General features: G+C 40.8%; 2 protein-coding genes and 1 long non-coding RNA gene across 5 annotated transcripts in view; 2 read left to right on the top strand and 1 right to left on the bottom strand.

Moving 5' to 3' along the window:
• Positions 1-651: 651 nt before the first annotated feature.
• On the top strand, positions 652-2,558 carry LOC107265954. Of its 2 annotated transcripts, XM_025083225.1 has the most exons (3): positions 652-981; positions 1,054-1,348; positions 1,423-2,558. In XM_025083225.1, the coding sequence occupies exons 1-3, from the start codon at positions 669-671 to the stop codon at positions 1,688-1,690; spliced, it is 876 nt and encodes a 291-aa protein (XP_024938993.1). In that variant the 5' UTR covers positions 652-668; the 3' UTR covers positions 1,691-2,558. The 2 variants fall into 2 exon arrangements, with proteins under 2 accessions (XP_024938993.1, XP_015591411.2); XM_015735925.2 differs by having other exon boundaries at positions 652-1,348.
• A 445-nt stretch (positions 2,559-3,003) lies between these two features.
• Positions 3,004-5,804, top strand: LOC107265952 (cyclic AMP-dependent transcription factor ATF-2). Its single transcript, XM_015735923.2, has 7 exons — positions 3,004-3,342; positions 3,436-3,529; positions 3,590-3,735; positions 3,806-4,137; positions 4,220-4,442; positions 4,515-4,860; positions 4,936-5,804. Exons 1-7 carry the CDS (start codon positions 3,292-3,294, stop codon positions 5,340-5,342), a joined length of 1,599 nt encoding a protein of 532 aa, XP_015591409.1. The 5' UTR covers positions 3,004-3,291; the 3' UTR covers positions 5,343-5,804.
• Positions 5,805-6,401: 597 nt separating this feature from the next.
• Positions 6,402-14,332, bottom strand: part of LOC112494083 — a 34,191-nt gene continuing 26,260 nt past the window's right edge. For both annotated transcript variants that reach the window (XR_003059217.1, XR_003059218.1), the window contains exons 2-3: positions 9,946-10,598; positions 6,402-6,594 (exon numbers count right to left, since the gene is read on the bottom strand). This is a non-coding gene — a long non-coding RNA (uncharacterized LOC112494083). The remainder of the gene's footprint in view (positions 6,595-9,945; positions 10,599-14,332) is intronic.

Below are 14,332 nucleotides of genomic sequence, written 5' to 3'. Positions count from 1 at the left end.
ACTAAACGTCATTTTGATTTGTTACGTAAAATCGAGTAAAGACAAAAACTTAAAAATTTATACATTCAATCCGTACTCTATGGACCACGTATATCCATGGCGTCTTGTGTCAAAGGAAATCATTGAAGTTCCATTGTATTTATATAATTTTAATCACAGCTGGTATCTCTACGAGAGAAATTTTCGCTTCGACAATTGGACAGTTACGGAAATCATAAGCGATAAAATAAAGCCAAATAACGAGAGAAAAATCAGTATGAATGACAATCTGTGTAAAACTGTCTTTTTTGAAAAAACTCAAAATCTCGAGAATTACGTAATTCCCTTAAGCATCGTTCCATTCTCGCCCAATGTGATTCTCCTTGATAATAAAACTGGATTGGAAAAGTGGGTTGGAGAGGAAGGATTGATTTTAAAGACAATTGCGCAAAAATTACGTTTTAGCATACACGAGGTAAAATTGCATGAAATATTGATAAATAAATCATTAACTCTGTAATTATTATTTTCTCTAAGATCTCAACGTACCGTTGCAGGTACCTTATGATCGTAAAAACCCACTGGGTGTGAAACTTGAAAACGGATCGTTTGTAGGAACAGTTAAAGATATCGTTTATGGACATGCAGACATTGGTTTCCCAAGTCGTTACTTAGAAACGATAAGCGAAATGGATTATACTTATCCCCACGTTAAAAGCGGCACATGTTTCCTCACATTATCAGCAGGATATTATCCAATATGGATGAACATAATATTGATTTGGGACTGTTGGATCCTCATAAATCTGTTCATAGTGTGTCTCTGTCTAATCTTATTATACAGCAAAATTGAAAATGACAGAGACATAGTATGGGCCGCATTAAACACCTACAAAATCTTATTAGGAATAAGCACAAAATATTTGTCCAGAAGTGTCCAGCACAGATGTATCATAGGAAGTGTAATACTGGTAATGCTAATTACGAATGGCATCTTCACAGGTATATTGTGTGCTCATAGACATTTTAATAATTATCAAAAATACTTAACTTCTTTTTTTTATTGTACTCAAGGTCGCTTGGTATCCTTCCTCACCATTCCCAGAGCCTACAAGGCTGTAGATACGCTTCAGCAACTTAAGGACAGTGGGATGCCAATTTATGGATTCGAGTCGTTTAAAAGACTCTTGGTCGATCCTGTTCTTGAATCAAGATATCATCCTGCAATGTATTTAGATTGTTTACACGGGATCATAGAGGACAATGATTGCAGAGCATGCATGATGGACTGTCTACTTGCAGAGTTGTGGGAGGCCAAATCACCACAGTTATATAAAGCCAAGGAAAACTTGAGACCGTGGCATCTAACGTACGGGTTATGTTATTATTCGTGTTGGATAATTCGAATAATAAATTTTTAATAATGTACGATTCGTATTACAGACATTTCGTAAACACGAATTGGCCATTGCTCGAGCGCTACGATTTGGAAAACTTCAAGATAATCGAAAGCGGCTTACGATTTAAATGGCGTCGCGACGTCATGAGGGATGTGCATGTATCTACGTGGTCCTGGAGAAGAAAGATGAATCCAGCGTCGTTCAATCCACTTCAATTGAAAACGTTACTCTTACCTTTTATCATATTAGGCGGTGGTCTTACCCTTGCCTCTATCGTATTTGTCTTGGAAATAATTTTAAAGAGACATTAGTTGTTTCGTTCTGGACAGTAGAAATGTATTGCGACTCGAAAATGGTCAAAGAGATAAAGTAAAGGAATGATGAATGTAATATGATAAAGTAAACGAACGAATGATGCATCAGGCGATTAATTGCTTGCAGTGTAATTGTTAGTATAATTAAATGATTATAAGATAAGAAAGCCCCTGCTGGACATCTGTACGTTCAACTTTTGGTTACTGTTCACAGTACACTGCAGAAGTTGCATTATAAACTGATGCTTACAATCGGTAGAGATGAATGCTGTTCGCTACGTTGTCGATATTTGTTTCTAGTGCCGGTAAATACGAATTCGTCATTAACGACAATTTTGTGTAGGTAGAACAGCCGGTAAATATTTGATATACATATATATATTATATGTATGTCATTCGTAATTTTTTCAATTGACCGAAATTATTTCACTGACTATGACGTATAATAATCAAATTCAATCTGCAGATGCATTCATCAAGTGCACCGCATGATGCACACGTAATATACAATTGTACTTGTCTCAAATTAAATTTCATGCTTGGTGCAATCAATTACTGTGAGTTAAAAATGCTAGTAGTTATATTTATAGCTAATAACAATGCCATAACACGAATATTCTCTGTGTGAATATACTATGACTGAATGAATAAGAATATGAATTTTTCTAGTCTTACAGTATTCCTGAAAAGCACTCGATTTTCAAGTGGACGTTACGACGTGTTAGTTTTGCTAAGTTATTTGATGCCAACGCCAACGGGTTCGTAAGTGTGAGAAGATATTTAAAAAGTAATAAAAGTTCTTGAGAATACTCGTCTCACTTTCGTGTCATAATAACAAGTCTGTATTTTAGGAATTGATAGATATAGAACTTACGCGTTTCATCTTTCGACTCATCTCCAATGGAAGTCATAGCCACTTTCTTCTTTCTGTAAAATATTGTAAACGTAATATATAAATGCTCTGTGTATTAATTATTTATCGTACATATTGGAATATTTACGCTGCTACTGAGGGTAAGTTAACACTACATACTAGTCATATCTTTGGGATGGGCGTAATTTTTGACATGAACACCTTTTATTTTAGGATCTAGTGAAATTCTATTCCTGGAACTAAGAATCAGTTTTGGAAGAAAGTACTATACGATTGCTATGCTAGTCTAATACTACGAACATATTTGTGTTCTGTTTTTAATTATCTATTTAACTAAGGTGAAATCAGATTTGCAAGAAGTACGGTATAAACTTGTTGCACTCCGAACTGATGTTAGAGCGAACGATTCTTAAATTCACTGATTACGCATGCGCAGAGAGACTGCTACAAAAATGGCAGCGGCCGTGCCGACTCAATACGTCAAAGTCAAAGTTTAATAAAACCGACGATTAATTCGTGCAACGTGCGAATATCTTTCATTTGTTAACATGAAGCCTCGAGGGCCGTGATAAGGTCATATTTCTGACTATTGTCATCATGTGAATTTCGTTCGAGGGAGCTACGAATTTACGGTTCTTTCTGTATCCGGACGTTATCTCAACGTTTCCCTTTGGTACCACCTGTAAACGTACTTGTGGCGTATTTCTCTTGCGAGATAATCAAAATGACTGACTCGGAGAAACCCTTTGCCTGTCCTTCGCCGGGATGTAATATGGTAGGCAAAATTGTACTTTTCAAATTTACCATTGTTGACTGATGTAATATCAGACTTTGTTCCAAATTCATTGAGTATTGTTGATTCTTCCAGAGTTTTACTAATGAGGATCATCTAATGGTCCATAAGAAAAAACATGATATGGTCTTAAATCTTGGAGCAAATGGGAAAAACAATGTCTTTGTGGGTAAGTTTGTTAGTGTATTGCATGAAATATCTTAAAAGTGTTACCTCTTTCTTTTACCAGCTGATCAGACTCCAACTCCTACAAGATTCATTAGAAACTGCGAGGAGGTTGGTTTATTTCAAGATTTGCAAAATGTAAATCCTTTCGAGGAAACCTTTCGAAGGGCGGTGGAGGCAGGAAAGAGTGGATCGCTGACAGTACCTGAAGTAAAATAATATATTTTTAAAACTGAAATATAAACTAAATTACAAAAATTTAATTAATGTCTATCCTTAGGTAGGAATTTCTGATGATACACTACATACTCCACATGTATTTCCACATATATCAGATGTACAACAGACAAATGATCAAATCCTCGCTGAAAATGTCTCCCAAGAAACACCTTCAATCACAATAACAGAAATAGCAACAAATCAAGAAAAGAATACTTGCATTGAAGTGTGTACTAGTAGAGCAATAAAACAGACTGACTCGAAGGAAATAAAAAATGTCGAAATAATAACTACTAAGGAACATACAGGACATTCAGCGGAAACAATTATTGTACAAGAAACAGATACTTCAATAACAACAAAAATCATACAAGCACCCACATCACCTCAACTGTAAGTGAATCCATTAATTCGCCTCACTGAATTGTACCATTTCTTTGAAGATACTTATATGAGAAAATATATTTTGCCCAAGGTCTATAAACGGAGAAGAAGTACAATTACTGTTGAAGACTGCCGATGGAAAATTAATGCAATTATCAGCAATTCCAGTTTCCGAGCCGTGTAACAATTCTACTACGTCAATTCAGCAGACTAAAGCTTCTACTGTTGTTATAAAGACGGAACCACCATTGCGAAGTGCAAACAAAAATGAATCGAAAAGTACCACATCATCTAGGCTCTCATTAGCAAAAATGGTAAAATTCATATTCACCTCTACTTTACCAAATTCCATTTATACCTAAATAATACTAACCTGATCTGTGCAGAAGTTGAAGCAAGTCCTGACCAAGAACGGTGTAAATAGCGACAATCCGAAGTCCATACATTCAGAAGATGATTTCGATGATTTAGCAACAACCAGCGATAATCAAAACAGAAATATAGATCCACATAAGAAAAAGGAAATTCTAGAACGAAATCGTGCCAGTTCAATGCGTGCACGTGCGAAGCGTAAAGCCTGGATTCAACAATTGGAAAGAACTGTAAATAACGTTAACGAAACAAACGCTGTTTTGCAAATGGAAGTACGAGCCCTACGTTCTGAAGTAGCTAAACTAAAAACGCTACTTCTGGCGCACAAAGACTGTCCCGTAACAAAGGCAATGGAGAAAGGTAAACATTTCTTTGTAAACAAATCCTTTTTATTCAAACATACAGTGTACGTATCAACAAAGTTATTATTTACAGGAAACGGAATAATCGTAGGACCCAAAGTGATCTCGATAAATCCGGAAATGATACAAGCCATACCAGTATCGAGTAGTGTTAATGTACCTATCAAAAGAACAGCCGCGTCACCGGAAGTGTCTATAGCGCCAAAAAAGAAACTATCCTTTGCTGGGACCGTCTCAAAAAATCCAGTAATCTTACCGAAATCCGATAACACACTAGGCAGTGCAAAAATCGTACGAAATCTCTCAGCTTTGAAGATTGTCGAAGTGGGTCATTTCCTGAATGAAAAAGAACGCGGGAAGCAGATCCTTATTGTGCAAAATCCATCTGGCAAAATCGTGGAAGCATCCCCGAGGCCAATTGTTCAAATTAATCCAAGTTTTGAGATACAAAACGCAGCGTCCAAAAGTACAGGAACGTAAAATACTGGAACGGGTATCGTGAAGTTCTAGCTTTTTTTTTACGTCTGGAAACACTGCTCGTTTCATGCAGCCGTTCCCAGTCATCGAATGAATCGAGTATAGGAATGAATTTCATTGTTTTTCGAAAATTACGTGTTGAACAAGTTAACGTGGAGAAGAGAGCAGCGAGCGAGTCAGAAAATAAGAAAAGAAATATAGAAACTAAGAGCAACGCGGAAGATGTTTAAAACTAATTACATCTCGTTAGACGATGAGATTGATAATGTTGGTTTTATCGCCACCTACCATACGTTTCCTGTGACACGATTCCACGCTGTAACAACTTAATGAATCGTGTAATATAGCGGATCCCAGCAGCACGCTTTTACTTAACTCACTTAGCTGTACACGTCAGTTACGTAACAAAGCGAATGACGAGTTAAAAAACTTTTAAATAAACAGCTCGTTACACTTTGTCTTTTTCTAAGACTCTTGTGAATTTCGATCCGCTTACCATCCCTTGTCAGGCTTCATCATCAGTTACCGGGTGACTCAACTACAATTTCTTCTGGATAACTTTGAATTAAGGAGAAGGAATAAATATATTTATTTTTAATATAACACAAACCAAGACAATAAAATCTGCCACCAAACATGACATAAGCCACAGGATTTTCAATCTACCAGAATTTGTACTACTACATAATATCGTTTCGCTGTATTTTTATTATCTTTATTACAAGCAACATCCAAGCATTGTCATTTTATATTACAATAATTTCAACGACAGTGTATTATACAAAATCAAGGAATCGATTCACGCACACAAGTTCATCACTGAGAACAATTTTCTCTGTTTGGAATGGCATCGAATTGACGGAGACAAATCAACAACAAAAAAGCAAGCTCTTTCATTAATTCATTTATCCGAACCCTCTGTTTAAAGTACTCCTTGCGGACAAGCAGGCACTCCCGTATAATAGTCTAATCAAATAACACGCAATCCAGTTAGTAACGGGCCAAACTGCTTCGGTATAAAATCGTATTCCCTCTCATTAGACATTCCCACGTCGAGTCTGCGACCCTCGGGCCCTTATCAGTTCTCCGTCCAGTTGTCTAAACGCTCGTACACCGGACAGGAGAATGATAAGGGACTTCGGGCACGAATTTCTTCAACCAAACGAAGCACAATAGGAAATCCCAGGATTACGGTTTTCATCAGCATCCCTCACTGCACAGCTGTACGTATACGCATCAGTCTCAGGGCCAGCGTCTTGTAAATTGAAAAAGAAGAGTCGATTAATGTAAGCAATAAATAAATGATAATTTTCTATAAAACAATAACAATTATAAAATCCTTTTCTATGTATACAAGCAACCAAGAGTTAGCCATTCGACCTGTAATACACTTTGACTTCCATATACCAGAGGATCACAGCTTTACTCCAGAATCGATTAACTTAATCAAAGCATACTGAAATAGAATCTTAGCATTACTTAGTATCTTCCACAATTCCCGGAGAGCACAGCACCGTAAAGGTCTTGCGTGGAAATTTCCAGTCTGCATTATTCGAATGAGTAAAGGAAATTCCAAATAGCCAACTGTACATATACCATGGTAGGGCATGGATATCAGGTATATTCAAATATACTATAGTCCGTATTCACAACTCGCTCTTAAAATCACTAACAGAGTCGCTTGTAGTTAAAAGTCACTAAGAAAAAATTTAAAAGTGCGCTATTAACACTAAAAGCTAGTTCTGAATACGGACTTATATACAGGGTGTCCCAAAATTACCTGACCAACGGGGTATGGTGATGTTCGGGATGGACAACTGATCACGAAAATGACCATCCTTTTGTCCCCAAAATTACCTGACCAACGTGGTATGGCGGTGTTCGGGAGGCACCACTGATCACGAAAATGACCTTCCTTTTGTCCGGAAGGTCTGAGTTTTTAAATGGGAGCAGGTCAAAGTTGACCAATCAGAGGAAGGCGTCAAGAGAAACGTAGGCACCTGCGAACTCTGAGTTTTCTTCCCTCGCTTTTGTTTCTCGGTGGCTTCGGGCAGGATGACGTCAGCCGAAGACATGCCTATGGGAAACAAGAAACAAGCTACCGAGAAACAAAAGCTAGGGAAGAAAACTCAGAGTTCGTAGGTGCCTACGTTTCTCTTGACGCCTTCTCTTGACGCCTTCCTCTGATTGGTCAACTTTGACCTGCTCCCATTTAAAAACTCAGACCTTCCGGACAAAAGGAAGGTCATTTTCGTGATCAGTGGTGCCTCCCGAACACCGCCATACCACGTTGGTCAGGTAATTTTGGGACACCCTGTATATTGCTACATTAAAGTTATCATTACTTAACCCTTGCAGGTGCGGCTTTTTTTTCTTGCATTTCAATAAAAAATAGGCATGGATTCGCATTTTCCTGACTTACAAATACTTGCTCTATATGTTCGTGACGGTTATATTTAATAGATTGATTTTATACTGTTTATAAACAAATTTGTAAAAACACGTTTTTTTGACGGATAAATTTCACGGTCTTAATATTTCATTTTTCATATATCGAACATACAATCTGAATAATAATCAATCGACAAATTCGAGAGTAATCTCATGTGCATTCCAAGAACGTCCAGGGGACTGGAGTCTTTTCTCCTTGCGATATAGTTTCTTCTTTACACCGAATAGTATACCTGTTGAGTTTTTTTTTATTTCGTCACAAGAAATTCTACTTTTGATTCCTGGATCAAGAGAATGGTACTCTATCCAACAGCAGGTAGTAATTTCAAAGTGAAAAGCGCCTCTGGCGGTGTATTTCGTACTGGTCTCCTCTACTGTCAATTAGTTTTATTTTTAATTTAATCGGCAAAACGACCGAAATAGAGAGGCCTGGGTGCCCGACGTGGATGTCCACCTTTTATCACGGCCCTGAAACGACGACGACGTCGCTGATACTGTTATACAATGATCCTTTCTCGAGACGATTTGTTACACTTCGGGCCTTGGAGACTGACAGTCTTCAATAATACATTTATTCCCTTAACTGAGAAAGAGGGATATGCTTTGTTTAAAAAACACGACTTTATCGATACACTGCACCTGTTTACACGATAGATAAATCAATTGGTTAATTTCAATTAGTTTTACATGATATTACTGATGGCTTGTCATGATACTGCCGATACTGATAAGGAGGTTACTCACTGTTAAACCTATTGAACTCTTCTGAAAAATTCTTCAGGTAATCTATTATCCTGATTTCTAAAGTGTCTACGGAATATCTATTTTTAGTTGGAAAATTATAAGTGGGTTGAGCATAAAGGACGTCGCGATACATATTCAATCAATGGCAGAGAAGCCGTAATGTATTCGAGACTGATAATGAATTTTTCATTTCACTATGGATATTCATTTTGTCCTGTATTCTAAAACACGGCATATAATATCCAGTTTCTCTGGATTTACCTGAACTTAAGTACAGCACGACACCTACAAAGTGAAGCGGGATAAAACGAGATTTTAATCGGATAAAATTCACTACTCGGGGATAATGGAAGCCATCGTGCCTCTTAAAACGCGACAAATGGAAGGAAACGAGCAGAGGTAAAAGAGGACTAGCTCTCTCTTAAATCTATTCTTTATCTCTCTCTATCTATCTCTTTCTGCCAGTTTCCTTGTCCGCAACAAGAACGACCCTCATTGTCAGTCTACCAACAATCGCAAAAATCCTACGGCCCTGAAACAATGCGAGATCTGGTAGCCTTGAGACGGTCAGCTTTCTTTATTTTTGTATCTGGGCTGAAGTGTGGCACGTTTCGCTAGCGATTTTCTCACTTATACAAGAAAAAAGTATGCACACTCCGTTGACACCCACGTCGAAGAAAGAAAATTCTACAGATCCATTAATATTCAACACGCTCCGACGTGAGACTAAATTCGATATTTCAAGTTTAAAAAAAACGGCTTTCACGTATAACACAAGTAATACGATCACATAGCTTCACTGTGAGATCCCAATAGTCTTATTTACGTGATTCCTCCTTTTTCCCCTGCAGCAGTCCCAGCGACTATTCGAAGCCGGTATATAACGACGAAAAGTAAAAAAATTACAAAGAACTGCACTGCCAGAATCCCGCATGACGATTGCAAACGCGTACACTCAACACACGCACCAATCACTAAGCCCGAGGCACAAAAACGGAACACGCTACTGAAAACCATCGCCGAAGAGAGTCTCCCGCGCACTGAGTCTCGAGAATTAGATTCGGCGAGTTTGCCTAACGTTAACCCCGACCCGTCAGAGAGTGGGGAGGTAAAAGAACCGGCGACTTCTTTGTCGAGCCCACAATGATCCAGTTGCGCCATCTCTGAAGAGAAGTGAATTTTTCAGACCCAAAGAAAGAGAACAACCGGTCAACCCCGCTCTAGAGAAAAACAAGAGTCGAAGACGTAGACCAGTGATAAGAACCGCAAATAAAAAAAAGGCCTCGTAGATTTTACGAAAACTAACACGATCCAAAATCCATTTATAACACAAACAGAATGAAAAACCGGCACAATCCTCTTGGTAAAATTATAGTAGCGTTCGGAGGACACGTGTAAAAACGATCCGTACCGCACGACGACTCTCGACAGACTGAGGCCAAGCTCGCTGTATTGCAGTTGGCGTAGCGACTCTGCGTTAATCCCAGTCTAAGTCCACATCGAGGGACGACGACAACAGGAACGTATCTCGTGTCCGTGGCTCTCAGTGCTTTAGCACTGTGTCTAATATCTGCTATTTTATTTAGATGTCAGTTGGCACCGGCGAAGATTATATACCGCGGCGTGTTTTAATTGCCTCGCGAAATTACGTTTAAAGTATTTTTTTTCCGTCTCATTTCTTTCGTTCATTATACTCCCATCGTCAAAGACGGCAAAAAAATTCCACTGGGAAATTGCACTCTGTCATTATCATGCACCGTAACTGGCTATATCCCGAGTGTCACTTCCATAATAATTTTTTTCATTTCTCAAAGAAAAGGAAATGGTATCCATCCTAGGGGACACTGCGTGTCCATGGTAAGAACACGTGTTCGCACAAAGAGACTCCTCCCTCCTAGACGAGACGGAGGAGACCGTCGAAGAGGTATGGGGTATATCTCGTGGCGGCCATGCTTCCATCCGTCCATAAGTCCGTTGGTAGGTCGCCCGGTCCATACCGAGGCAAACTAATTATACTCCAGGCAACCTTCACCCGCCGGTCCAGCTGTTCTGGCCATTTCTGATCTGCAAACAAAACGTGGATACGCATACGTTAGTTTAGTCATGGAATCAAAGTGACTCGCATTCTGAACGAACGCGTGGTACAGCAGCTCTAGTCTCAGTGAGCAAGATAAAACAGGAATTGAATGCGCGATGAAATTTCAACCACGTGATTAAAATGGCGTCCCTTATATAAAAAAAACTAATAAAAAATAAAATTCACACATCCCACCGACCAAGTAACCGCATGAATGCACAAATGGCGCCCGTAGCAAAGAATTTCAAGATGGCCGATCGAGTATAAAGAAAAAGGGAAAAATTGAAAAAAAAATTTTCATCCAATCTCTCAGCTAAGAAAATCCCTATAGATCCGATAATCAACGTTCTCCTCTTACAAAAGCATTAGTCAATTGATATCGCGGTGCAAACTCATCGTCCCATGAACCAACATAACCTCAAAGTTTCTTACTCAGTGGCCGGAAGATCTCGGGGGTGTATATCCGGCGTTAAAATACCTAGCGGGATACCGTCCGACGGCTACGACACTTCCAGAGCCCATTACCCTGCCTAAGCCTCGACGATCGTTAATTACCGCGAGAACACACGCAGGGCCGTAGATAGGAGGCGCGATATCGATTGCGCTTAATCACAAGCACAAATGCCAGAACGAAGAGCCGTCGGACCCGGCGTGCAGCACGTCCAAGCACGAGGTGCGTATCTTGTTAGTCGTTTTAAGAGCATCCCTGCGAAATATCGACTGCCAACCATTCCTCCATCTGGCCTAGGTGTGTGCGTCTACCTACTATACCTATAGCCATTTTCTGCCCCCAGACTCTCTCATCTCACTCTCGCGTTCTATCCCACGGCTACTATTCCTCTCGTACTCTCTCCCTCTCTCTCTCCCTTACCGCTCACTACCGACAGACAGAACACCACGTAACCGAGAGATACGAGGAGAGCAGGGTAAGAGGGGTGCACGGGGTGCCTCCAGTGGATGGGCGTGGTAGGTTCAGGGTTGCGCGACGGTCAAGGCTACTCGGGAAACCCCGTACAGAGATATTGCACCGAATCCAGCCTCACGTGAAAAAAAATATTATCTCTCAAATTTTATGTTACTTAATAATTTTCCAAAAATCTTCGCGAAGCTGCTTACCTAACGCAGTTTCCCACTAACGAGTCTGGTAGATCGTCAAGACTTACCGAAGGTAATACCAGATACGTATATTTGTAAAGTATTAATTAAATCTATTATCCGCACTGATTACAACAAGAAATCTAGAAACCGCGCGAACTCTATACCCTATACCTTAAACTCTATAATGAATCCTCGGGCGACGGTTATTCCGAAGGGTGCGTTTCTAGCTGCACGACTATACATTGTATTGGCGCGGGAGCAAATTGAAATTATTGGCACGGCTCGCCGCACATTACTAGCTCGTTAACGGGATATCGTTCCCACTCTATTCTCCTCTTCGTCGCTCACTTACCGTCCGGATCTTTCCGTTCGCCAAACCGAAGCCGGGAGTCCTTTGAATCCTCTATACCAACCATTCTCTATCTCTCTCTCTCTCTCGCCTTCTCTTTACCCCAGTGCACCTATCTCCCGTCGCTTAGTCGTTCGACCTCCTGACGAGCCTCCAGGGTGAAAAATAATATCGCGCCTGTCTTTATACGTCCATTAGAGGCGAGATCGTTTCGATAGAAAGAACCTTCAGGGGTGTACCAAGCAAGAGAGAGAGAACGAACAGAATGAAAAAAACAAGGATGCGAAGGGTGACGCAAGAAGAAATAAAAGAAAGGCGCCACCGTGCTATGATACTAAGATACAGATACGTAATTCAGACGACGATGGAACTTTTATTCGCTTGCTCGGCGAATTAACGGCCGCGGGTGTCTTTGCACGCGAGTAAACGAGACCTGGTAATAGACGGGAGAAAAGGGCGATACGATAATTTGCATAATTCTTTCGGATCCCATTTCGACGTACGCCATCGACATCAGCCAGCATCGTAATTCGACCAGTGTTTAATATTTAGCTGAGAGTCCATGAATTTTACGAAATCATCCAGAACCTCGTTACGTATTTACGATGACGAAGGGGGATGACGTCAGAGCACGAGGGATGACTCGGGCTAAAATCGAACGGACAGCTAAGCAACTGATACCAGTGGCGTCGTATCGAGGTTGGCGAGACGAAAATTCTGAGGTCACAGCATAGAACAAAGATAGGGTCAAGACGTGAGAGCGGTAACGTCTATACTGGTCGTCCCGAATCTAAATACGTAATCGGATTCGCGTCCAACTTTCATGCAGGTTAGGTATCCGTAAGTATGGACTGGGGGCACGTACGTGTCAGTCTCTTTAAAATTTTTCAGGCACGTGCCTAGCAGGCTACTCGGAAGGATCCTTATAAATTCGAAATCTTTCTTCGAGTCAACATTGGGCCCTTCGGGTACTCGGTGCCAGACGCAGACGTCACTGGGGGGCCAGCTGGTCTTGATAAGAGACACGCACCACGATATTCACGAAGACTTTTATAGTTCCTATTCGAATACAATGGCTGATTTGAATTACCATTTCATATTGGCTCTGTCACCTATGACCCGAGTCGAACTCACCGATCTACACGTATTTCCTTAGCTCGTGAGCTTGCGACGGTACACCTGGTTTGCATTGAAAGAAGCGAACCCAAAAAAAAATACAGGTACGACGCAGAGGTTCAAAGGGCCCCGTGGCATCTTTACAGAGTAAATAGCAAGGAAAATTTCTAGCTACCGAAGTTTTCCAAGAAAAATTTTTTCTATAGAAAAACTTCGTAACTATCGTGACCACAGGACGTGCATGCTACGTCGATTTTAATCAACGGATAACCGAGGTCCTTACCCCGGCCCTAACCGCAGAAGTGCGGTGGAGTCTCGATATGCAAAAAAAAATATAACTGAAATCTCATATCGATGTAATCAGGTCCGGATATGGAAGTACGCAAAAGTGGATCACGTGGATTCGCATATTAACAAAGTACACAGTGACTTTGAATTTTCGAAAAATATTCTTCGATTGTTTCCGCCAGCTGGACCGTCACGGGGACCTGTGATATTTCCTGAACCAGGTCGCCCGAAGCACAGACACTCGAGATTGCTAGCGGCAATGATGAAAGGATGAAAAAAATAGAGGACAAAAGAACAAGTGGAAAAGGAAGGGACAGGAAGATCAGCCCAGGAGCGTACCACGTGTGTGCAGGATATTGGATGGAATTCTGCAGTCCAGTTGGTCCTGCCAGATCAGACATATATATACTGACGTCATTTTTCGTATAACACAGCGTTCGTGGAGCTGAAGTCTGCGTTCGGTTCAATAAAGTTTCTTCCCATCCCGGGCGTCGTGACGCTTAGTGAACCCGCTGCTATCCCAGGCACGAGGCGTCGGGGTTAATGGATTCAGGAACACTAGAAGTGCAGCCTCTCCAGGGTATACGGACGAGCGTGTAAAACGAGAGCGAGAGTGAGCCTGGGGTACGGTAACCCTAGTGCTACGGAGCGAAAGACGCTGAGGTCGTCGGGTGCCGTCGGGACGACGGCCGTCGTCGCTTAGGACGCTGAGGTAATACAGCCAGAAACCGTACGTACGTCCCTAGGTGGAAGTTGATCGGTCGCTTTAAGCGATAAGACACACTTTAGATAATCAGATTATTTGGCCCGTTCGATTTCCGGCCTGGATACGTATTTCCCCCCCCCCCCCCCCCCCCCCCCCCCTTTTTT

This window comes from Cephus cinctus, unplaced genomic scaffold, assembly GCF_000341935.2.
Source record: "Cephus cinctus unplaced genomic scaffold, Ccin1 Ccin1_scaffold0261, whole genome shotgun sequence".
NCBI classification, from domain to species: Eukaryota; Metazoa; Arthropoda; class Insecta; order Hymenoptera; family Cephidae; genus Cephus; species Cephus cinctus.
Note: the sequence above shows the minus strand (reverse complement) of the source record. Positions and strands in the feature narration are given on the sequence as shown.

Coding starts and splice junctions, on each gene's coding strand:
- LOC107265952 (XM_015735923.2), top strand. CDS start 3,292: ATGACTGACTCGGAGAAACCCTTTGCCTGTCCTTCGCCGGGATGTAAT. Junction 3,530..3,589: donor GAAAAACAATGTCTTTGTGG/GTAAGTTTGTTA, acceptor TTCTTTTACCAG/CTGATCAGACTCCAACTCCT. Junction 4,443..4,514: donor GGCTCTCATTAGCAAAAATG/GTAAAATTCATA, acceptor TGATCTGTGCAG/AAGTTGAAGCAAGTCCTGAC.
- LOC107265954 (XM_015735925.2), top strand. CDS start 669: ATGGATTATACTTATCCCCACGTTAAAAGCGGCACATGTTTCCTCACA. Junction 1,349..1,422: donor TTGAGACCGTGGCATCTAAC/GTACGGGTTATG, acceptor TTCGTATTACAG/ACATTTCGTAAACACGAATT.